The sequence below is a fragment of the Cygnus olor genome, chromosome 5, assembly GCF_009769625.2.
Source record: "Cygnus olor isolate bCygOlo1 chromosome 5, bCygOlo1.pri.v2, whole genome shotgun sequence".
Taxonomy (NCBI): domain Eukaryota; kingdom Metazoa; phylum Chordata; class Aves; order Anseriformes; family Anatidae; genus Cygnus; species Cygnus olor.
Genome location: NC_049173.1, coordinates 49,385,929 through 49,410,909, shown reverse-complemented (window position 1 = coordinate 49,410,909; position 24,981 = coordinate 49,385,929). Strand labels below are relative to the sequence as shown.

The 24,981-nt window shown below is 39.9% G+C and overlaps 1 protein-coding gene across 1 annotated transcript in view; it reads right to left on the bottom strand.

Moving 5' to 3' along the window:
* EHF (ETS homologous factor) overlaps nucleotides 1–24,616 on the bottom strand; it is a 34,834-nt gene extending 10,218 nt beyond the window's left edge. Inside the window, exons 1-4 of the mRNA XM_040559610.1 lie at nucleotides 24,416–24,616; nucleotides 5,491–5,590; nucleotides 2,576–2,821; nucleotides 2,191–2,250 (exon numbers count right to left, since the gene is read on the bottom strand). Coding sequence (XP_040415544.1) covers nucleotides 2,191–2,250; nucleotides 2,576–2,821; nucleotides 5,491–5,587 — 403 coding nt within the window. The 5' untranslated portion in view covers nucleotides 5,588–5,590; nucleotides 24,416–24,616. The remainder of the gene's footprint in view (nucleotides 1–2,190; nucleotides 2,251–2,575; nucleotides 2,822–5,490; nucleotides 5,591–24,415) is intronic.
* Between the last annotated feature and the right edge of the window lie 365 nt (nucleotides 24,617–24,981).

Sequence of the window (24,981 nt, the reverse complement as noted above, 5' to 3'; positions counted from 1 at the left end):
TGAGAAATGTGAAGAAAAAAAGAAAAAGAATAGCGAAGGGAACTGAGAAGTGAAGGGGCTAAGCGGGAAATTGTTTCCTTTCACTCAAATTATGGATAGGGTTTTGCATACTCAGGCAAATATACTTACACAAAGTGCTGACTTTTAAAAATAATGCAGCAGGCTTTTCCTTTTCCTGGCTAAGATATCATTTATGCCTGCCCTTGAAGGAATTTTCCTATCCCAGACCAACTATAATTCTACCCAATCCAGTCCTGAAGTCTCAGCCCCTGGTGATTATGACAGTGCTTTGGTGCCATGGAAATGAAAGTGCTCTCAAATATCTAGTAGAACAGGAGAATGCTTGTAATGACTATTTATTTCTATAATTGTAGAACTCGAAAGTCCCCTCTGAGACAGAGCTTCATGTGTAAGCACACAGTCAGAAACATCAAAGCATAATCCTAGATGTAGGGCCATTTTATTTCAGGCATGTCAAGTCCCTATCCTTAACCTAAAAGCCACCTTTATGATTAAAGAGGAATACTTTTTATTGACCTTCTGGTCCAGACGGATCAATATAAACAGAATAGAAGTATTGTCTTTATAACCTGTACAGTGAGCAGGAAATTACTATTTTTACAGTGCATTTTTGAGGTTATAAACTTTAAAAAATTCTTTTTCTTTTAAATCCAGGTTCAGAAAGGATGAGATGTAAGGTTCAAATCTGGGGTTTACTTCTTCTTTTCATGTTCATATACATGAAATTAAAAAAAAAGAAAAAAAAAAAGAGTTATAGCTAAATCATCATGGTTGGCTGAGTTACCACTTATGACATAGGAATTTAGCAGGCATGCTAAGTAATAGCTGCATGTTTGGGCACCCAGAGCTTGTGTTCCTACAATAGCACACACCCTTTGCTTGTTTGGACACCTGATCTGCCCAATGCTGCCTCTGAAAACAGGCCTTAGCCAGCCGGAACATGGGCAAACAACTTGTCTTCACGTTTCAGCCTTTTTTAGTACCCAAGTGGCAGGCTTCCCCTCTAAACTGCCAGCCCTGTCCACACCAGTCCACATTGCCCCACCACCAGGCACAGCAAAGAGCACAACGAGTCAGTCCTGGGCTTTGACCTTTCCAGGATGTGCAGCAGAGGTACTTTGCTCAGCCCTGTGTATCTCTAGTGGGAAGGGAGACTAACATAATACCAGGATCTCATAAATCAGGACTTAAAGGATTACTGTATTTTTCTTACATGGCAAGCATCAAGACTGCTGCATGCACACCACCCGTACCACATGGGCATAGGCAGGGAGCGGGCTGCAGATTGCAGTGCTTGCTCGCTACAAGGAGAAGGTGAAGTGTCCCTGGCTGGAAAGGCTGGGCTCCTGTGGATTAGCTAAATGTATTGGCTGGCAGTATTTGTTGGAGTCCTCACGCGCTACAAATCTGTATTTGTTCCCCCAGGAGGTATTAAAACATGTCTCATGAACACATCCGCACACAATGAGGATGGGACCAGTGGGATAGGGAGTGTTCAGATATGGACGGGGTGTTCTGGGAAAGGAACTGGCAAAATAATTGTGCCCAAAGAGCACTGAGCCAAGCTGAAGTTCTTTTCTTGGTGAAGCAAAGTCCTGCCAGGAAACAGATCTAGCTATGAACACACTGGAGAAGAGACTGCCACGTGAAAAATGCAGACTTGGTCAAACTAAAATACTACCTGAATTTCCGTGTCATTGAAACTTGAAGAAATTGAAATGTAACATTTTTTTACTCAGAACTGTTTGGTTTGGAAATTTCCTCACGTTTCAAAGCATTAACATCACTTCACAAAGAATATTTTTTCTCTTTAAAAAAACAAACAAACACGACAATACTGTGATAAGAATTGTTTTGAAATCTGCTGAATGAAGCAAATAATGAAGTTATCTATACAGCTGTGTTTGCTGACTACTGCAAACTGTACCAACTCTGAACATTAGTATAGACTGCTGATATTGTAGAAGTCTCCTAGAAAAGTGGCCACGTGCAAAGATATGCTGATACTATTGAAGCTTCAAAAAGTGGACATTGACTGACATTTGTGTTACTTCTTTTATTTTGCATGAAACACTTTCCACTGCAATTAAACCTGTTTTGATTTCAGTGGAATGGACAAGTTCCCCTTTTTGCCACCATCAGTAGACAAGTTACCCAGCAGCTACTCACCTGTTTGTTCTGTCTTGACAATGACATTATGCGATTGGTACATGTCACTTCCACACTGACCTGCAAGAAGGCATATAGCAGATATGAGAGCAGTATGAGAATGAGTACAGAAGAATCAAAGATACAGCTCCAAGCACAAACTGCTTCAGTTGAGCCAGAGGGCTAATTTTGGTGTGGGGTACATACCCTTTCCCCTGGTCCTTCTGCCTTATGTCACGTTTAAGTGATATAGCAATATAGTCAATTAGGTATAAGCAGTATAGCAAACACAGCAAATGAATTTTGCCAGGTAGGTTTCAGGGTAGCATAAGAGGCTTCTGAAGATCCCAGAATTCAAACAACTGTACGTGCATCTCTGTCCCCGTGTAGCCTAATGTCTATTTACCATTCCATTTTAGGTGCTGAAGGTTGCTGTAGAGCAGCTGCCCTGCTGTCCCAGCTGCCTGAGTGAATTCCTGCAGACTCATGCTGCACAGGTGTTCCCCGTTGATATCAAACTCTTGGAAGGGTATGCAGTTGGCATCCAGTTGGTTGGTATCAAGGAGATGCTGCAACCACTCCCAGACCTGAAACTTGGTCCAGTACTGTGGGTGTATTTCGTGCCACTGGGTTCCATAGAAACTGCTGGACACTAGAAAAGAAAATGGGTATTAAACATCTCTGTTAGCGTCATGGGATTATGCTGAAGAAGGGGAAAGGTCTATAGCTAAATTTCATGCCCTGGAAGTCCATAGATCTAGATTCTTTTTTCAGTCCTTAACGCTAGCTCAGTAGCTATTGCTGGAGATTTTTTTTTTTGTCTTAGTTTTCCAATTAAAAATGGGAGTTATTACTTCATATCTCTCTTGAGAAGTTGAGTGAGTAGGAATGAATTTAGTAATGTTGGCTAAATACACCAGTATTTATTTCTCCAGTGGATGATACCTTGCAGAAGTACTGTCACAAATGTGTGTTGATCTGGGTGTAGGAAAAGTGTTTTAGTGCATCAAAAATGATGGAAAAAACTTCTAAAATCCACATAATGTACAGTGGAAATTTTGTTTCTATAAGGACTGAATATGAACTGTGTGCTTCAGCCAAAGAACAGTAAAATAACAAGGCACTCTTATATTGTTCCAAAGTACAAATCTATCAGTATGGCGTGCAGCTTCATGGCAGAGCCGGACTTCTAACAAATGCATGTTATCTTTGTAGTCGGGTAAGATGATTTCTGAATATAATTGTAAAACTCATTTTTAATTAAGGGAACAGCCTAATTTTCTTTTTAGGATGTCTGAATCTTTTCTTGGCCTATCTTTCAAGCTGCTCAGTTGTATGTCGCTACATGACAATAATTTATGTGTTCAAATGAAAGAAAAAGTATGTAGGGACAGGATAATTATATAAGATAAGATAAGATGTAAGATATACAAAGGCAGGACTGCCTTGATCCGGCCTCACAGAAGGGCTGGCAAAAGGAGTTCAGTGCAATTTATTCCTTGGGAAAGGAGGACAATAGAGTATGCCAGGCAGAGACAGCAGCATGATAAAATGCTCACAAGAGCAAGAAGGTGCATTTAAGGATGAGGGAATGACAGATTGCAGAGGTGGTTGAATTAAGGGAAAAAGAAAGACTTCCGTGGCCTAGCTCTGCGGTAGCCCCACTCCAGGACATCTTCTCTCTGTGGCACTGATCTGTTCCTTCACAGTCTCCTCCAAGAAGATGATTACCCACACAGCTCTGAGACATACGGACAACAGAGGGTATTGCTAGAAGACCACAAGCAACAGAACTGGCACATTTTAGGAAATCACCTCAGGGAGACCTCGGGTCTCTTCGGTTGAGATACAGTGCATAGTGCTAGCTCATGTGTGAACACAAAAACCCTAAGAGTTGCTTAGGTTCCAATATTGGCCAACATGGTCTGCGTCAGTAGCTTAGAGAGAGTTTGCAAGACTGTTGCTCATTCTGATACTGAAGGATTTGGGAAATGAGTGCAGAAATGATTAAGACTCTGGTATGTCGGAGAATAAAGGTTTGACGGAGCCAACAAATATTCCCTGAAAAGGAGGTTGATATTTATTCCCATCACTTTCAGAGGCCTCTAGACTCCTAATGTAAGTGGAGGGTCTTTAATGAGAGGAAGAAGTAGCTTGGTAAAAGGACATGAGGGGATGAATAACTGTACAGGCCGGCGTGTTCAGTTTCCTGTGACTCTAAAACACGTGTCAATTCTGAGAATTCACTGGGGTCTGGGATTCACTGCACACTGAAATCCCTGAACATGAAACCCACCATCACTTTCATGAAATCCTGTGCAAACTAAAACTCAGGACTTTTTCTATGAATCTGTTACAGGCAGGCTGGTATATTTAATAAGCGTACACTTAATGTATTCCTGGGTATTTAGAAATTACACATTTAAAAAAAGAAAAACACAAGTGTTTCACTGAATAGGAACTTTCATTGTAAGTTTTGTAGTAGCTTCCTGTGGTTCAGAAGGACAACTGCAGTATGTGTTTGCTTGGATTTTAAGGTTTACCTATCGATTGAAAAACACTATTTTGAATGATGAAAAGAATTTAAAAATTATGTCCAACACTGTATATTGATCTATATGTCTATGTCTATATTTTTATACTGAGAGAGAATATATATCTGTACAGCTATATTAAAAAAATAGTAAAATAAATTTCACCCTGAGTCACACCTTGTAAGTTAATTTAGGTGCAAAAGTCATCACTAGCTGTTAGGCATTAGAAGGCATATATGGGATTAAAGAGATGGTTCTGTGCATAACAAAGTTCTCAGATCACAATCTATCTAGTGCCCTAATGCCAGTCTAATCAGATAGCTATCTAGTAATTTGAGCTGAAAAAGTAAATACTGTAAGGGAGCAAAAAGACTACTCCCCTGCAAAGCCGGAGGGATGATTAGTACTGAAGAGTAATGTTGGTTCAGACAGGGCATGAGGGGTAAATATAAGAGAGAAAGAAATCTGGACTAAGGAGAGAGAACTTTTGGCACTTTCATCGCCTCTACATTCATCTTTAAAAAAAGGAGCAGTAATGAAATGAACCATTAACTGATCATGTTCAGAAACTTAAGTGTTGCAGGTTCAGCTTTTACAAATAAAGTAACAAATATAAATTTTCCTACCAGAAGTGAAACTTCAGTAAATTAGTATCACTGAAAAATAATACTTGTGCATATTTAAAGGTATAGCAGTCCCTTCCACCCCAACCATCCCTCTGCCCACCCCCCCCCCCCCCCAAAAAAAAAAAAAAAAGCATAGCTCAGAGCTGTTGAATTCCTCCTACCATTGCATGTGGAATATCCGTCTGTCCAGGAAGGCTGCTGGTGGAGTAGGTTGCTGCTGGAATTGATACTCATTCTGCCAGCTCCTTCCAAAATCATGATCTGTAAGTGAATCGAACAGCTTGCTTAGTGAGCAGTGTCTAGTCCAAAAGGTAAATGGCAAAAAAAAAAAAAATCCACTGAAGGTGAAGTGAGCAGGCCAATTCTATTTGTAGAAGATACAATTGAGATCAAGAACATGTTGCCACAACCCCTTTTCAGCTGCCACAAAATCTCCTTATGATAAACATTACCATGTTTGATTTGCATATGCAAGAAGCAAGTTTCTACAGCTGCCCATCCATAAATGAATAATCCGTAATCAGAAATGAAGCCGAATGAAAAGGCAAGGCTCCTGACAGAGCAATACAGGAAAACTGCCAAGCTTTGAGAAGTGAAATACAAAGTTGTTTGACTTTTTTTTTTTTTCATTTAAAGAGAAATTTGGTTTAAATATGGTTTTCTTTTTTTCTTTTTTTTTTAGGAGAAAGAAAAGCGTTTTCAATAATTGCAAATTAAACTACCCAGTTGACAACTAATGTTTAGAAACTCCTTCACACAGAGGGACCAGTATGTCAATCCTACAAGGAGGTAACATTACAGGGAATATCTTCTTGTCTGACCCGGTTTCTTATCTGATCCATGTCAGCAGTGCCCCTAAACCATTCTCGATGACAGATGTCACAGATCACGCATTTCAAACCACCAAAAAATTGGACCGTCAAAGATCTTGTAAAGGAGAAAAACTTGACACAAACTTTCCTCTCTACTTATGTTGGCTTTAGTAACGTGAGTAAAACTGTCCTTAATTTTGGTTGGACATTTTTGTGCAAAACTACTTATATGGTATTTTAGAAAAATGTCACATTTATCACACATTGAATTGTTTCAGTGAATGTATACAAAATTCCCAAATTGCAGGTATTCTTGACATTTCTTATTAGCTTTCAGTGGTTTAAAGTTGCCAAGTTTAAAAATATACATTATAACCATACAGTACAGACATTTTTCAAGAGTTTAGGAAACTAATTTGTTAAATATTATAAAGGTTTTGGATCATTACTCTTATATAAGTACACAGAAAACAAACCATTGTTCAAAAATCTAAATCGAAAGCGACAGAGTCTGTAAAAATGAAACTTTAGACCTCAAGAGAGCATTTGAATGCAGCTGGACTTAACTTTGGAATTAAAAAGAGGTTAAAATAAAAAATGGACTTGTGAAAGTTAAAGACAGTGGTCTCGGCCTTTTACCCATCAAGGCTAATTTGATCAAGGCTAATTAGAAAACTCCTATTGAAAGCACAGTCAGAACCCCACAAGTTCATACCAACAACATTTTTGGTAGAAGAAAATAAGTCATTAGGAACATTTACAGCCTTGGTTTTAAAGAACTGCCTGAAAAAGGTATGGGTTGGCATATTCCTCCATCATTCTCAATACATTATGCAGTTCTTAAAAGTTACAAATGCACATTTTAAGGAGAGTCTCTCTCTTTCTCCTCCCCCCACCCCTCCACATATATATAAATTTAGAAAGGGGGAGAGAGAGGTTGTTGAGAATTACTTAAAAATCCAAAGCCTTAGGAATTACGCCACAGGGAATGGTCCTTTATGGTATAACCTAGTTCAGTGCCTTTTTTGTAGCTATACAGAATGGCAAAATCAAGCCGTGGATGTTTTAACATTTGCTTTTCACTCCAGCAAATCTGGAATTCAGTATCCACCAGTTGGAGAATTTCATTTCTCATAGCAGATACGTGGGGGTACAAAATGTCAGCAATGAAGTGATACCTATAGTCACTCTATGGCCAAATAAATGACGATGGCAATATCAGTCAATAAGTTTATGCGAGTTAGAGGAGAAGATATTTTTTTAGCCCCATGTTAAAGCTAAGTGACTTGATATTTTGAGGGGAAAAGTGCTAGGAAGCATTTCAGTTTCTTACACTGATTATATGTTCAGCATAAAACAAGAATGTAGTTTATCTCATATACTTGATATAGAAAAGCTTTTAAACTATAATGTGCGTTTGACAGTCAATATACACCTCTGAGCAGGTATAGACAGAATGATATATCAAATTATTTCTTTCATTAACTTGTTTTTTTTTAAATTATTTAAGATGTAATGATGTTCATTAGATTCTGAGTGACTGAAATATTAATGTTAAAAAAAACTTTATTACAGTATCAGATAGAGGTGAGGTAGAACAGCAGGTATTCCGGGAAAACTATAAAACTTGAGGGTCAGCAAAACTCTCTTAGGAACGTAATTTGGTAAATTCTCTTGTTTGAAAAGAAAACTACAGTTGGTACTTAACTACTGATCTAAAGTCACATTTTCAGAAGAGAACACAGATTTACAGGTACTGTGTTATGTCATTTTGTCCTGTTTCCGCAATTTATGGAATTCTACATAATTTTCATGCCTGATACTTGTGCAAATAAAAACGTGTCTGGGAAAATGTATGCTTATGAACAGAAATAATTTCCATGATCAAGCTCCTGTGTAGCTTTGTTTTGAAAATTCAGTTCAGGTAAACTCTTGTATTATTTTCTTCCTAATCAGCTGAATTTCCAAACCACAAGATCGTATGACACTTCAGCTCAGCAACTAAATCTATGGACAGTTTAATATACCAAAAATTGAGTCTTGCACAGTTTCTCCCCTCCATCAGTAACCAGAACCAATGCACTTTAGAGAGCTGAGTAGAAGTGCTCTGAAAGCTTTTTCCCTGGATTCTGATTTCAGTTATGTTCCCTTAAAATCTTATTCCCCCCCATTACAGTGCAGCAGGCAATTTCTCATCACAGTATTCCTAAACAACACTAATAGTATTTTCAGACAATATGTGTAGAATTTGCTTTACAAATTCATCAATCAATACAACCCCTTTTTGAAAGCTATACAAGTTACTTCAACCAGAATAATTTAATTATCTTCCCACATTACCTGTGGGAAAAATTATTCGTGAGAGAAAGAATTCACGATATGACAGTAATCACTGGGACAGGATTCGATTCAGCTTTAACCCAAACTTTCCCAAAGTTATTGGTATTATTCAAGGTATTGTTTTATTTTTTGTGATTTGAAAATTGTCGGGTCACCTCCTGTACCTTAATGCAAGAGTGTTGCTTATTTGGAAATCACTTCTAGCACTTTGTTCAGGATGAGTATAATGCCCCACTCATGTAACTTCCATGGTTTTGCTTGGAAGTGTGCGCATCAAGCTCAAAAATGTTTTCCCTATGAAAATTGAATAGTGATTTTCTTCATTTCATCCTGTACGTGCCTTTCTTTGATACAAGTTCATGACAGATTTATGCTTATAGCAGTGTCTCATCCCATACTTGGAAAGATTTTGAGTCAGGATATTGGAAGGGGTGTGCTCTTCATTAGTTTAGGGCCAAATCCTCAAATCTCCCTTGTGTACAGACAAACCTGGTTAAAGGGTGTGAAGCCTCAAGGGGAAGGACACATAATATGTTCAGTTTTCTTTTAATCATATGCCATGTATCAAAGTGAACGGTGGAACTAATGAAGCCTGGTTTCCTATGAATTTGTATCTTGTGGTTGGATTCTCTAGTGTCTAGTAAGATGTGAGCACTGATTGAAGTTTTTCCCACGGTTGGGGCATTCATAATATCCCGTTCTCTCAAAGGAGTGAGCTCAAGCTTCACTCCTTCTTTCAGACGGAGTATTAATAGATTTTCCTCCTCTACTTGGCAGTCTGTTTTCATTAAGCCTGTAAGAACTTTATATCTTTGAGACTTCTACCCCATATCAAATTTAATTAAAATTGGCGATGGGACTCAAAGATTGTTACAGGCCAAATGCAAAAGCCAACACGCAGACAGAATAACCACAAAAGCCTCATTTCCTCAGGAAACCATGCTAAAAAGGGATTCTAGCTGAGACGAGATTTTGGAAAACAACATATAGATCTGAGGATCTGTCTTTCTACTGACTAAGATGGTACATTAAAAATGAAAGCACATATGAAATACTGTGTGCATATACACAAATACATATTTATATACACATATTTACACACATACATCTTTGTGTGTATCTGCACACACATTTCCATTCTTTCTTACTGAAGAGGTGCCACCTTTGGCACCTCTTATGTCTTAAAACACTACCAGGAACACTGCACAGTTATGAGAGGAAGCAAATAACACTTTACTTAATCAGCGAGGTTAAATATAGCTGTGTGCTGGTGTTCAGCAACATTCTTTCCAGAGAGAGTCCTACTAGAGGGCATGAGTGCATCCAGAAAAAAAAAAAAAAAAAAAAAAAAAAAAAAAAAGATCTTTCGCCTACATTCAATATATCAGATGGTATTCAAAGCCCAAACCCTGAAGGCCTCTCTTAGTTAAAGCTCTCGCTGAAGTCAGGAGGAGCTTTGACCGAGCCACAACCCAGTGACTTGGCAGTAACAGGAGCTCACTTGCTCTGTTCTTCTCGTCTGTCTTGACCGCCTGACCACTCTGAGTAAACAGCGGTAACGGAAAGAGCAAGGAGCCATGGCCTGGCAATGGAGCAAATCCAGAAAAGCATATTTACAAGTCCTTGAACCTTGAACACTGCATAGTGCACTCTATGCAAATTATTTTATTGCACTACAGGTGTGCTCTGAAGGTAAATTACTCTGATCCCCTTTTCCACATTCACCCCCAATGAATCTTAACATCCAGATAATGAATTTCTCCTTTCTTTGAACCCAAATCTTTCAAGAACAGTGTGTATTCAATTACAGCAAAATGCTGAACACAGCCTGAAAGGAGAATGAGCAGTGCAGAGAAAATGAGTGAATCCTAAAGTACTACAACCAGAGTGATTGCTGTGACATTGATTTGTACAGTTGCTTACATTACAAGGCTGAACTGAACTAAGGGTCTCATTAATTACAAATATGAGGGGGTGTGGAGCCCATAGGGGAAGGAGGCATACAGCTTTTTGGTTTGTAAAGCTACGTACTCTATGCAAAAGACAAGGGGGGGGAAAAAAAAAGAAAAAAAAATGTCTAAGGCAAAACTGACTGAAACTATTAAACTATGACTCCACCCGTAAGCTATGCAAAGTCTAAGAGTGACTTCTAGCTGAGACAAGCTCAGTGCAGCTCCTCCTGGCGTGTCCAAAAGGGTGGATCTCTCTTGGCGCATTTACCTATGGAATCCTTCCCCATTTTTTCCCCTTTTACCATCATGGCTGAACTTCAAATGTAGATTTCACCTGGGCCTATTTGCTTTGAAGTATGTTATGTACACAGTGAAGACACAATCCCTGCTTTTCAGGGCTTGGAGTTTATGGAACAAGTATCTACAGAGTATGTTAAATATTTTAGATCATTACTGCACCTTGGATTACAGTCAAGCACTTAAACAGCAATCTAAAATAAATGATACCGGGTAATAACTGCAGCTGCAGAGGAACAGAATCTGGATTTTAATCGTTTTCTTGAAAACTCAAAAGGTGACAGTGGGCTGAGTTTTCAAGACATTGGAAACAAAGGAGACGCGCAATAAAGCAGGTGGACCTGCTTTACACATTCGGTTACTTCAGAAACACAACTGCATTGTACTTGTAATGTATAAGATCAATTAGCTGCTTTGCATGCCAACCACCTATTTTACATCTCCAGTAGCAGCAAGGGCAGGCACAAACTGAATACATGAATGTTGACAGCCTGTTTGCATGTTACCGTGAGCTTTGGGTCTCCTGTTTTTTTCTCTCCTTTACTGTGCACTACTACCGGGGTACCTGTGTTTAGTTCTGAGATGCTGTGCATATAAATACGGTTAGGGCTGACCCTAAGATTGCCCTGTGGTCTCTGTCTGTTTGCAAAGGTCTCACATTCATCCTCGGTGTCTATGCCAGACTCCCAGATAAGATACATCTCTGCCAGAGCTCACTTGCAGATGACCTTTTCTGCAGCTTTTTAGGATCTCTCCAGACCACACAGATCCACACACAATCATCACATGCTTCCTTGTTTCCATCCCTTTGTTTTAGCACACAAAAAGCAGACAGAATCCTCAGAAGAAACAACTCATCTGCAGGCTGATTCCCAGCAGGGATCCACTTCACAACAAAAAGCTCAGCTGAGGACCACTTTGCTATGACCTGCAAGGTACCCTTCAGATGACAGCCTATACAGCTTGACCAAGCTGAGGATAATCTCAAGACTCACCACTTATGTCAATGCAAACATACCCCATGAAAAATTGTTTCCAAACTACTTGAAAGCTTTGATGAAAACTCCAGTGAAGAAATATTATGATCATGCTCAGTATTTGTTGTATAACATACTTGGTGTTTGATGCATTTCATTTCCAGTCCATCATAGGCACCCTTAGGCCACAGTAACAAAATGTGTTTACTGAATCACATTGTGAGTGTAAAGTTCAAGGAATCATTTTTATAAGAAAATTTTCTAAATAATCTCCAGAACTCTTTGTATTCCAGATTCTGGTTTGGGGCTTTGGGGCCAAGTTTTTTTCCTTCCTACACTCCTCTGAACTATGCATTCCTACGCTTCTGTATTTCTGGTGTGTACAGCTGTGGTTTATATGCATAAAACCACCTTTGCATGTGCAAAATTGGCTCTTGGTGAGCTTTCAGAGAATATATTGAGACCTTGATCATTTGCTGTTGTGGGCTTTTGGAAAGGAAGAGTTGGGTTTATTCTTTTGTTTTCTTTGAACCTGGTATATTAAATGTATACATAAAGGTAAACTGAAAGACCAGAAAAAGGAAGATGAATAGAAAAGAAGCTTTTAGCATTTACCTACATTACAGATAGAATCACGATAAACCAAATCAAATAAAGCTTGGTTGGAATCTTTTATTACTAAAGATCTGATTTTCATGATGCACTACAAGGCAACTTTTGTATGAGATATGTGGTGGTTGTTTTAACATGTTCATATGGATGCTTCAAAATCTTGCATATATATTTTAACTAAAGAGAAGCTTGAGTAGAAAAGCTAGGATCTAGATCTGTATCTGAGCTACCCCTCTGCTCCAGGGTTTGGGTTTGGTTCTTATCTCTCTTTTACGATGTAATTTAAAGACAAAACCATAGTTCAGTTTCCTTTTTGAGCGAGAACAAAGTTCACTTTATGAATGCAAAAACAAAAATTTACTTGATTATATGCAAAGTCTCATAGGTTATTTTTTCTCTGTCCCCCTTTTTTTTTTTTCATAATCCACAATCTTAATATGAACTGGCTTCAATTTTCAAGGTACTAGTTAGTATAATGAAAATAAAAGAGAGGATTTCAACACAGGTTTTGTTTGTTTGTTTGTTTGTTTTTCTAAATCAGAAGCAAACAGAAGGCCAACTGCAAGCAGAGTCCTCAAGGCACAGATGTGCCTTACACTGCTAACTGCCAAAGGTTGGCACTTTTGCAAATTTTACCCACAGTTATGTTACCTTAGCAGAGGAAAACAGTGAACCGGAACCTGCCTCTGAACAAGGATCCTGTGTTTGGGATCCATGCTTCCTTTTCACATCACAGGCTAGATGTGCCTCTTCGTGCCATACCACTAGTTTTTGAATAAGAAAGAAAATAGCATCATTTATTTTGCTGTCAAAAAGCTCATTCTCTTCTTGCAGAAGATCTGTGCACAGATCTGTACATTATTAGTGGAATTGCGAGTCACACAGCTAAATCAAAAGCAAGACAAGAAAAGGTTTTATTTCTTGTAATAAATGCTTATGTCATTTTTGCACGGACATATTCTTAGAACACTTGAAACAGGTAGATATGTTTGCAAACAACTGCCAAAAAAAAAGCAGGCTTTTTTCTCTTTCTCTTTTTTTTTTTTCTTTGGAGTTGGTGCTGCAAAACACGGCTTTGACCGGCATATGGCACTCCCTTTATTACTGTCTGCATCGCTGCAGCAAGTTCATGATAATTTGGGTCAGCCATTTTCTCCTGAGTATTTAGAAGTCATTTGCAATAGATTCATCAGTCTTGCCTCAGGGATACAGAGTCCTGGAAAACACAATAATGGGAAAAACTGCCTTTGCTCTTTATTCTTCTTTCAGCACTTAATACCACACCTCATGGAACAACTCCACACCTCCTTTCATGTCCTTCCTATCTCTCTGGTACATCCTTCCTCGAACCAGGAGCCAGCTCATCTCCCTAATCTCCTTTTACTAAACACCTTTCTTTTGCTTACAATACACTAAATACACAAATGGCCAAAAAGCACTCTAGATGCCCCTGTAGCTTGACAAACTACCTGTCTATAATTAGGCAAGAACCTCATCAGCTAACAAAATACTACCATCGTGTTCTAACACCTTCTCCTTTTCCCTTGGCTCTGGCTCCCCAACCACTTCCCTCTACCTTCCACGACAGCTTCTCTTTGCGTTGCCTTAAAGACCAAGTCTGTACTGGGAGACCTGCTTTCTATACTACTAACGTAGCCCATGTGACTCTTTGGTTATTAGTGAATAATGACAATAATTGTGTTTGTATTCATGTTTGGCTCTCATTAGATGCTGAAATGTTTACAACGTAACAGCTACTCAGACACACAGAGTCTGACATATGCTGCTGCAGCAGCCAGGATTTCATGGAGAAGTATATTTCAACCTCTATCACAACCAGCACTTCTCTTTTGTTAAAGGAGTAGTCTGGTTTTCTGCAGTAACAACTACTAATTTGTCTATTTCTGAAATAAAAAGATCCTTTTTTACTCTCTCTTTTTTTTTTTTTTTTTAACTTGGTTTCATACATTGCATTTTTATAAAGAGCAACTGCTCAGAAACTGCAGTTTTCTTCTTTGGGGATGGTTTCTATGTGAGAACTGCACAGAACAAGGAACATGGGTTGGACACCACAAAAGGGAAGGTGCCCTGGGGGTCACTGTGAGGAGGGGTAAGCCAGAGATTTGCCTGGTGGGGAGAGCAGCCCCATAGACACAGGCACAGGTGAGCTCTCGGCATGAGGACTGAGCCTTCGCGTCCCTTTCCTGCCAGCACCCTGGTCAGGACGCTCAGCCAACCCAGCCAAGAGACTGCTGCGCATCGGTGTGGTGCCTGTCTTGTTCCTAGGACATTACAGCCATGAACGTCTCCTCAGTTAGTCCAGAAGCTGACTCAGGGTAAAGACAGACATTTGCTTTTTTGTCTCCTGTACCACAAACTACTAGCAGGAGAGATATCCAGCTGGAGTATTTGGAAAACTTCCTGCTCTTGAGAAGAATAGAGATGAAATCTTGAATATAAATTTCATTCCTTTAAGATCTTCATACTTAAAATCTGCTTCTTTCTCATGATTAACGTGCAAATTTTGCCGGTGGGGCTATTATTCTTTTACATGAATTGATTAATTCAATTAATGAACTAATAGTATTTCTTCATTAATTACATGAGGAGACAGCACAAATTAGCTAGGATGGGGGATATGGAAGTTGAGAGTTAAGTGTTTTATCCTAAACTAGGTCCAAGCACAGCTTGCTGGGGGTCTAAGCCAGTCAACAGTAGTGTTTATACCTTATTGTAACCCACCTAACTGCGAACTGATCGCACTCTTTTGCTGGCATGAGAGCAGAAGGTTGTTTCAAGGAGGAGACATAGCAGGGGCAGTACAGGGCTCATGATGGGAAGGATTATTAGTTGCAGCAGTTAGGGAGGGTTTATGTGGCTGCCTATTACCTCCTTTGGCTGGGTCAGGCGTGTTCCCTAGTGCCAAGCTGGGGAATACTGATCCCAGCAGCATGACGGTATCTCCAGCCAGGATGCCAGCTCCTCTTGCACGCCCCTCCAGACTATGAAGTATCCCAAAGTGGGCAGGTGTTTGTGAAGGAATGTGTTGCCAAACAGGCAGCTATCGCTGAAATAGTTCAATAGAGCTCACTAACCCTGTTTCTGAAACCTGCTGTCAGGCAGACCATTACTTTGACTGCCATTCAGTCTTGCGTGTTTGTATGTGTTTAGTAAGTGCATTTATTTGCAGCCCAGCTGTGTCCATGTGGTTTCTTCATACTGTGTTTGTTGCGTAAAGAATAAGAGAGTGCAAGACCACTGCCCTGGCATCCCACTCCACAGGCTGCACAGAGCTGCCTGCTTCACCCCTGGGTGTAGCCATGGGCTCACTCGCCCCACACAGCCAGGACTTCGAGGAAGCCCTGTGCCTCCTGTGCCTCCCGGAGCCACGTGGCACTGGGACAGTGGCTGACGCACTCATTTATGTTCCATGCCTTCATTAAAAGCAGCCAGAAAATGGGGGGAGTGAAGTTTCCGTGCTCTGCAGCCACTTTCTACAGGTAAAGCAAGGAGAAACAGTGGGAAACAACATCTCCCTGCTTTTGTAAAAGCCAAGAGCAGCTTTCCCCCCTCTCCTGCCTGTGGTTAGAGGAGCAACACTTTCATGGCGCCTCTCCTCCTCAGCTGGCACAGTGAGCTGCCCATCCCATTTCCATTGATTTCTCCAGTGGTTGCATTAAACAATACAATGGAGTATTTATGTGTCAGTGTTGGGAGCAGGTTGTTAAGTAAAACCCACCGTAAATAGAGCCGTTAATTCAGTTGCTGGCATGGCTCTCTGTTATCTTCTCAATACCTCCCAGAGGGTATTAGCCTTACCCTTTCGTTTGAGTTGGCAGCAGAGTTATTTTTTTGCACCTGCTGCTCTACTCCGATAACAACACAGGTCAGCTTTGATTTGTTGGAATATAAACAAAAGAGCAAAGCCAGGCATCTGCCTCAACAGCCTGGGCCGGTTTGACGATAGAGCTTTTCCCATTGGGTTTTGTACAAATGTACTCTTTCAATTCTTACGTGAACTCTCTCCTGCTTTATAAATAGTACTTTGCTACAGAACAGCCTGGTGTCAGGAGGACAGCTCAACACCGTACTTTTCCATCAACTGAAATCTCAACAGGGCAAAGTAATACGGTCTTCTAAAGGTGAAGTCAGAAGAGGTGTCGCACATAAAGAAAAATAAGCTGAGACACAGAGGTTTGAAAATCACCAGGAAAAAGCAGAAAATTAAGTGTAGATTTTACAAGCAAATTAAGCAGTAGATGACCCTTCTTGAGAGAGGAAGAAAACCTGAAGCATTGTGAGGGTTTGCTTTCCCATGCTCACCTACATGCACTCCACCCCTTAACCTGCTCTTTACCAATAAATAAATAAATAAATTCTACAAGAAGTAGGTCCTCAGCTGGAAAATGGGCCAGTTTTAAGGTCTTCTGAAAATCAAGCCTACAGGGCTCATGTACTGTAAAAGCATTTATGTTGATGGGAGAAATACTGATAACCATAGAGCAGAAAAGAAAGAGTCCCCAGACAGTGAAAGCGATAAATAGCACAAAGCACAGAAATGAAGGAAGGAACTAACATTACCTCTTCATGACAAACAGGAAAATTGAGACACAGAGCTGAAATGATTTGTTTAAGACATATAGTAAGTCAGTGGACAAGTCAGTCCAACTCATATCTCCAGTTCAAGCTCCATTGTTATCCATTGCATCACGTCTCCAGCAAAAATTTCAACATGCAGATGAGTTAGGATGATCATGGGGTATTTTGAGGGCAAAGAGAAGGTACCAAATAAGAGAAACAATTTTCTGTAAAACAGAGACCTGTTCAGACTGAAGCAAGGCCCTTCTATGCATCATGGCTATTATGTGCCTAGTAGAGATTTGAATGTTAACTTAGCCAAACAATTAAATCTACACTTGAAGCATTAAATCAAAAAGCTGCCCTTGACCTATGTATGATTCCTGAAAAAGAGCTAGAAATTCCTAAGTAGAGCTGGCTGAAATTCAAAATTTCTGTTCTATGGAACTGTGGCTACTTCAATGCTTTTTTTTTTTTTTTTTCTGCTTTTTTTTTCTTTTCTTTTTCTTTTTATCACAGTGAAAGAAAGGAACTTTAAAAAGCAAGTTCCCTGGCAACAGAGAGGGAGGATCCCCATCCCTATGAGCTGACATGTGAAAACCTATATTCGAGTTGTCCAAGTAACAAAAGTGCAACTCAGCCTGTTATGCAAAACTGTTTGTAGAAGGTAGAAAATGTCAAACACTAAACTGCAATAGTACTGCAGGCAGGCAGCATTGTCACCACAGAGCAGCTGCGCTGGAAGCAGTTGCCTTGCCTAACATGGCTGTTGCCCACGTGGGCAACAGGGAACCCTCCATGGGACTTCGCCATGGAAATCCTGAAACACAGCCTCTGCGGACCAGATTTGATGGTCTCAAACACTTGCTGGGACGTGAAGTTTGTGATCCTATTCCTCACCTTTCACCAATTGCTGGTATTCCTTCTCTTCCTCCTTATTTCTTTTATTTATTTTGTTTTCGTTTAATTTACTTTCTTTTATTCTCTCTCTTTTGTTTTTGCCTTCTGTTTAATCAGACCAGCTGACTGGCCAAGGAAGCTTCTTTTGAATACCATCACGAGCCTGTAACCAGTAATACAAACAAAAACACCATCTCCAATTATCTATCTGTGGCACAAGAGTGCCAGGTCTTACTGCAACTATGGGGTTTGTGTGCAGGTCTCTAGGACGGAGGCCAGAGGAGTAGGAAACAGGGGAAAAAGCTCTGTTCCCTCTGTTCTTTTTGCTCCCCTCTGCAGGTATGTATCTCATTTAGTCCTCAAGGTAACTGGAACGGGTTCTGCCAACAAAACCAATAAAAATATTTCCGGACTATTTCAAACAGCTATTTTCTTCAAAAGGAGATTTATTACCATCTGATTTATTCCAACTGCAATGTTTTTCTAGAAAGGGGGAGTTAGTAGAGATCTTTCAAAAAAAACTGTTTTTAGGGGATTTTCTTCTTCCTTTCTTCATATCTTTAGTGATTAAATCTTCATAAGATTTTTAATATCGAAGATGTGTTATATCATAAGGCAGGCTGATACCTTGGTTCTAAATTCCCTCAAACCTCCTTAACTTTTCACGTGTATAGTACCATTGACTGTTAACACCCTTGAATCTCTGCATCCCTCCAATACATTGATGCTGAATGTAGCAGAACCTGCCTGCTGCTAGAGCTGCAGACCTGCTGCTCTGGGGCTCGGGGAAGGGCAGCCCTGGGCACAGCAGCTCTCAGGCCATGCACATGCTCCTGCAAGAAAGCCGACTATGGCACAGGGCAAAAACAGCAGGCGTGGAAGTCGCAGACAACCCGCGCTTGGGCTCTAGGCATGAGGAGCCCCTCGCTTGCTGGAGGACAACACAGGTTGACCATTAAACCTGCTGACAAAATACACCGTAACACAACTAGCTGTGTATTTTCAAGGATTAAATGAAGTTCTTCAGATTATCACACAAAGTTGGTGGAATATGGGGTAAACATTTGAATTCCTATTTTAAAAAGTAAAGCAAGAAAGCCCACACAGGAGATAAGGGATGTGCATGTGCACGTACTTTGTTCAGCGTGGTTGTGTGACTGCATGCGTATCGGGAGTGGCTACAGACAGACTGAGAAAGATTTACTGGATTGACTATAATTTGACTATCTTCCAAAAACATTTAATCATTTGAGATTTTAAAGGAGGAAGAGAAGTTTCTACCTGTTCTCACAAAGTATAACAGATCCATCAAAAAAAGTCTTAGGGAGGGTAAAGATAACTACAAGTCACTAAATGAAGGAAAAACCTGTATCTATTTCACTTTGTACATCCTGCTTTTGATAAGTCTCTAAGGATATCTCACTTGTCTAATCACCTATTAATTCAGTCTTCTAAAACCTTTTTCATCTTCCTCTATCAGGGCAGCTGCCTGGGAACATTACAAATGATGTCTGAGTTGTGTGGCAGATCCCACTGCAAAAGAGATGAGAACAGCACCCTTCAATGTGTCAGAATTTGACTCCCTGATAAAGCCCCTTCATAGCCATGCCAATCTATGAGACAATTGCTTAACCAAGCATACTTTGAAAGTGCATCATCAAGATGCAAGCTTCTACGCTGTTGTGCAATAATAATTATATGCTTCAGTAAAAATCATTAAGAAAGTTTGGGGGTAATCATTACATTGTGCATTTAGTCTCATTCCTGACCATTGCATCTTGGGCAGTTTTACACAGGATCGTTAATTATATAGCAATATGAATTAGTTACCTGCTCACTGCCAGATGAAAGAAAACCCAGAGCAGTTTTAAAAAACAGAAACATTTTTTTGATGATGGCATCAGTAATTTGGACGATAGAGTGTATTTTAACACATAGGAACTCAATCCTTATGGATCTGTAGGGGCTCAGGAAACTTTTATGTCTACATCTGATAGTGAGCAGAGTAAATATTCAAGACATTATGTCTCTATCCTTCCTCCCTAATAGGAGAAATATTTTATTCTTTGTATTCACAGATTGTGTAAGTAGAATGGCTTTCTTTTCACTACTGCAGAGCAATCCTCTTTTAATGTCCTGTCTTCTTGGTCTATAACCAGCAAATACCCAGCCCCAGCTAGCTGTTTTTTCTACTAGTTCTCATACTCTTTCCTGTGGAGCACATTTCACAAGATCAGCAAAAGTATAGGTAATGATAACCATGTGCAATGTCAGCTTTTCGAAAGGGAGCCTTTGAGGGATCTTCCTCATAGAGAGACATGCAAAATGCCAAATGCAAGTTGGTTGCTCCACTGGCTACATGACTCCATGTTTACTCATTCTCACCCATCTATAGGCCAATGACCAACAAATGTCCCAAGCATTTTAGGCATTCAGCGACGGATTTGGTTCAGGCTGCATCCCTAGTAAAGCTCAAACGAACTCTCATACTAAGAAAGACTGGTAACTTCCATAGATTACAAGTTAATCCTTATTTTCCATATGCCAGCTGTGTGAACAAACCTTTCTTAATTTACCCTATTATCAGTGTTACTTATAAATTTCACCCTTACCAAGTTTGTAACGTACTTTTTTCACAAAGATTTAGTGAAAAAAGTCCCTGGTTCATCAGGGGGCAAAATATGTGCAAGCTGCAGAGTGAGCTGAAGGCAGGGAAAGGAAGAAAGAGCAACAGACATTTGTAGTTAGAGATCTTGCAGCATCCTCAAGGCTGGCTGAGCGGCTGAAGCCAGTGGGCTTTGCTGAAGATTGTGTTGGACTTCCTTGGTGCCCACAAGGCACTTTGTACCATTAGGAAGAAAACTCGCTGAGTTTATGCTTGAAAGTTTAGCAATAGCTAAGTTGTGAGACTGGAAAGAGACTTGACTTCTCTAAACATTGCCATCTATGCAAGCTACAGAAATTGTTAGCATTTCTGTTCATTTCCTCATGTACAGCAAAGCCTTTATATTTGATTCTACCACATCCTAACATCATGTGTCATTAGCAATGACAACAGACAATTACGTTTGTGACCCTTTTCTTTTTATGTGCTGCTTGCCGCAGGAACGCCTGCCTAGTCCTTGACAAGAAGGACCTACTTCGCAACTGTAGGAAGGCTGATGAGAAAGAGAGCACTGCAAGACCATAGAAAATCCTTTAAAGGGTGGTCATGCTACCATCAGAACAAGAAGGGGTCATTCATCTATCTGTTTCTTAGTCTCAGCACACTGACCAATTTTTAAGCCAGACAGGTCTGTCCCACTGTCTGGGTACCACGGGGTGTTGCTCCAGTACTCAGAAATGGCATTCATTGTACTGGAGACAGGTCGGGCACTGGTGTGGGAACTGAAGCACGCCAACAGCAATAGAAAGCATGTAATCGTGGACTCCGCAAAACAAATCTGGGTAATGCTGCAGTCAGTGGAAAGTTTGCATGGGAGAAGACTGAATGATTTGGTCGTGAGACTAAGCTAGACACATTTATAAAGAGCGTGGAAGGGGTGAACAAAGAAGGGTAGATAAGGGACGATTCTGGAAAGGTGTCATGTCTCATGGACAGTTCTCTCAGCTCACAGAGGCAATAAAATCTCTAATCCTCTTCTGTAAGAATTGACCATAAATACTCACTTTTTCAGCAGGTGTAGAAATTAATCCACCCAGGATTTTTTTGTGCAATTTACTGTGGGAGAGGCAGCAGGCTAACACAACAGTCCTGTCTGGACACAGACACACGGAAATCCTTCATTTTCCTCCCTAATCTCTCTTCATCTGTGTCTCCAGATGATTTTTCCTTTTTAGTTTGAACTCTCTCCATCACAATTTGTTACCTTGCACCTCCCAGACAGAACAAGTACTGATGTTAACAATAAAATTCACCAGGAATGAAAAAAAAAAAAGAAGAAGGAAGTTCAGTGGGAGCCAAATGATTTAATTTTGTCTTTGTCCAGCTCTCCAATAGCCTGTTTTCACCACTGCCAAAAACTCACAATACCCTGAGAATATCTGAAGTAATACGAAATTACTGTGTCAATACCACACCATATTCTCTCGGGTGACAAGAGAATAATAATTTTCCATGTTAAACAGACCACGTTCTATTACCTGATCTCACCATGACTGGGATAATAAGAATTGTTGTCACCCTATAAACTGCTGTGAAGGGTTACCTAATTTCTGCTGGGGCAAACAAGCACAAGTCTGCTCTGATACAGGATTTTTTATGACTATGACTTGGGAAGAGTATACTGTTTTATTGATCTCAAGGGCTTTACAAATACCAATAGGACTAGCAAAAAAATGAAAAAAATAAAATGAAAAAAAAAGCAAGTGAACAACATAAGCACTATTAATGATAACATTGCCTCTGCATGTAGGACCAATGCATGGAGGTGAGAAGGGGGTCTAGACGATGATGACTCTTTGAAAGCCTCAAACATGCTTTATAAACTCCTGACCCAGAAATCCAGTATGAGGTAGGCATCACCTCTGGGAAGAGGTATCACTTTTGGGGGCAGAAACACATATTGACTCACACTCCCTTTCTGGTTGGCTTTGCTGTTCCTACAGCCTGCATCCTCTCCTGACACCCGGACTTCACACTGGATGTTGAAAAATTAGTGGGAACCATTGAAGGGATTAAAGGATGGAAAAGCTTGCTTACGGTGAAACTGGCGCAGGTTTTTCCATGAGATGGAAAAGCCTATGGGGCTCTGACTACCATATTTATCAAAAAACAAGGCTAAGGGATAAGCTGTTCACAGCTACACACAGCTACCAACACAAGGAACAGAAATTTGCCACTCAGGGAAACTTCACACTAGCCATCAAAAGATAACAAAATCAGGTGGCTGAATGCTAAAGCTAGACCACGTCAGACTGAAAATGAGACGAAATATTTTTAGAGGAATGATATCTAAGCAGTTAATTAAAACATTCTGGTGAATTTCCCATCATTGGACTTCTGGACTTTTTTTTCAAGACTGGAAGTTTTCTAGAAGATAAGCTCTACTTCAAGCCACCTAATTAAACTTGAAAATTCTGGGAAGTCCTATGTTGTTATCACCACAATCACTTCTGGTTTTAAAACCTGTAAGGGCCAGGAATTAAACTGTCATTAATTGTGATATTTGTTGGTGAAACAGCTTAATCCTGTTGTTTTTCTAGTTTTAATTGCAACTGTTTTCTTTGGTTTCCACATCTGCATTAAATATAAACCCTCTCTGTTTTCCAGCTCTGGTACTCTCTGCAGTGCAAAATAAATGACAGCAAAGTGCTTAAATTGCTACCCACAAATTTGCTATCAAAACAGAACTTAAAGGAGTGCATTTTTTTATTACCCCACTAAAGTTTTCACAAATTACAGGAAATACCGGTATAAGAGGGTATGTTTAACACAGTTCCATGTGATACAGGTACAAATAAAATCATTAAGTGAAACTTTTACATCAGTGTTCATTTCTATCATTATTAAGTGATTTCATTTCAAAAAGAATATGAAAAATGATAGTTGGATATACCTTAGAAGCAAAGGTGACGTATTACACGTTTAGATGAAGTAATCTAAAATCTCGTTACCGATAAAATTCAATAACTCTAACTATATACATGCAAGAGTATCTGCCTAAAATCTCTCATGCAGTGAAATACAAATGTTTATCACTAAGCCCATCACATATGTTTTACACAATCAGTGTAGATTTTGAGCAACTTTTTCTTTACATGCACATCTACCATTAAACAGAATTTTAAAAGTCTCTTTCTTGCTGTGTCTATACCTTAAGGGGCCAATTCTGGTTCTATTCAAATAAAATTACCATTGGAAGAGAAACAAATTAAACAAGCAAAGACACTGCAGGCCTCTGCTCACACTGTATTTACCTACTCAGCGCTTGAGCCGGCTTCTCTGGGGTGCTTACACTTAGAAGGGACTAAGAGCAACAGAACCCCACTTGCCACTGGAACTGCCACAAAATTGACTTGAGGCCAAAAATGGGCCAAATTATAAATTTCCTTTTGGATTTTTCGCTATCAGTACAATCACCATCACCATCCTCATCACTAAAAGCAACAGAAACAACATCCTTGTAAAGTGTCTCCCTGTTCCGTGCCACCAGCACTCTCAGGGGTATTGAGAAGGTCCACTTTACTCTCTCACCCCTCACCTTACTGATTAGATGACCTCTCTGGGGACAAAGACAGCAGATTTAGGACCCAGAATATTGTCAGCTACATCAGAGACTTTGAGTAATTCTGATGAAGCCACTGGCTCAATTTGAGGTCATTGACATTCTGGGTGAGTAAAGGCAGCAGGTCTGGCCCCAATCAAACATAAACACAACAGGCTTATTTAAACATAAGTAAGATGCAAGTTCAAAATAGGAAAACCGAAGTCTTTATTGTAACGTTAAAAAGCCTTTTGATCAAATTAGTTTAGCTGCTGTTCCAAAGTGGGAAGGGAGGGGCTCAGTAGGGTGGGCATGAGTCCAGTAGACACTTCTCTCTTTTTTCTTTTTTTTTTTTTTCATGGGTGTTAATTTAAAGGAAGTATATTAAAAAAAAAAAAACCAAACACCTTACCTCATTTAGCTGCAGATTCTGGAGTGGAAATCCTTAACTGAGGCAATGGGAAGACTTTCTAAAGAACAGTAGGTTGGGTAAACACAGGTACTAGGTTATCTCTCCTAAAGACTCCCAGGAGTGAAGATAAATGGATGTGATATTAATTTTAAAACATTTTGCTGAACACTCAGGCAGCCAATAGGGGAATTCCTTAGGTCACTTCCTGTTCATTTGATTGGGTCTGCAACGACAACAACGAAGACGAGGTTGGGAACATTTGCATAAGGCCAGCTCAGTCCTCAGTATTCAAAGAGAACAGGTCTAACCGGGTTACACGTGTGGCTCCAGAACAAAAGAGAAACCTGGTAATGGATGAGGGATTGATTTCTTTGTAGTTGTTTTTTTAAGACCATCCTTTTTTATTTTTTTAATGGAGGTTATTTCAGGTAGATAGGGAGATTATAATTAGAATGAGGAGAAGTGAAGAGCAGGAATGTCCTAAATTAAAATTAGTCTGAAAATAACATGAGAAGATGCATGGTAGGTAATAGCCCTGTGCTTCCAGAGAGGTGGACTGGATGAGA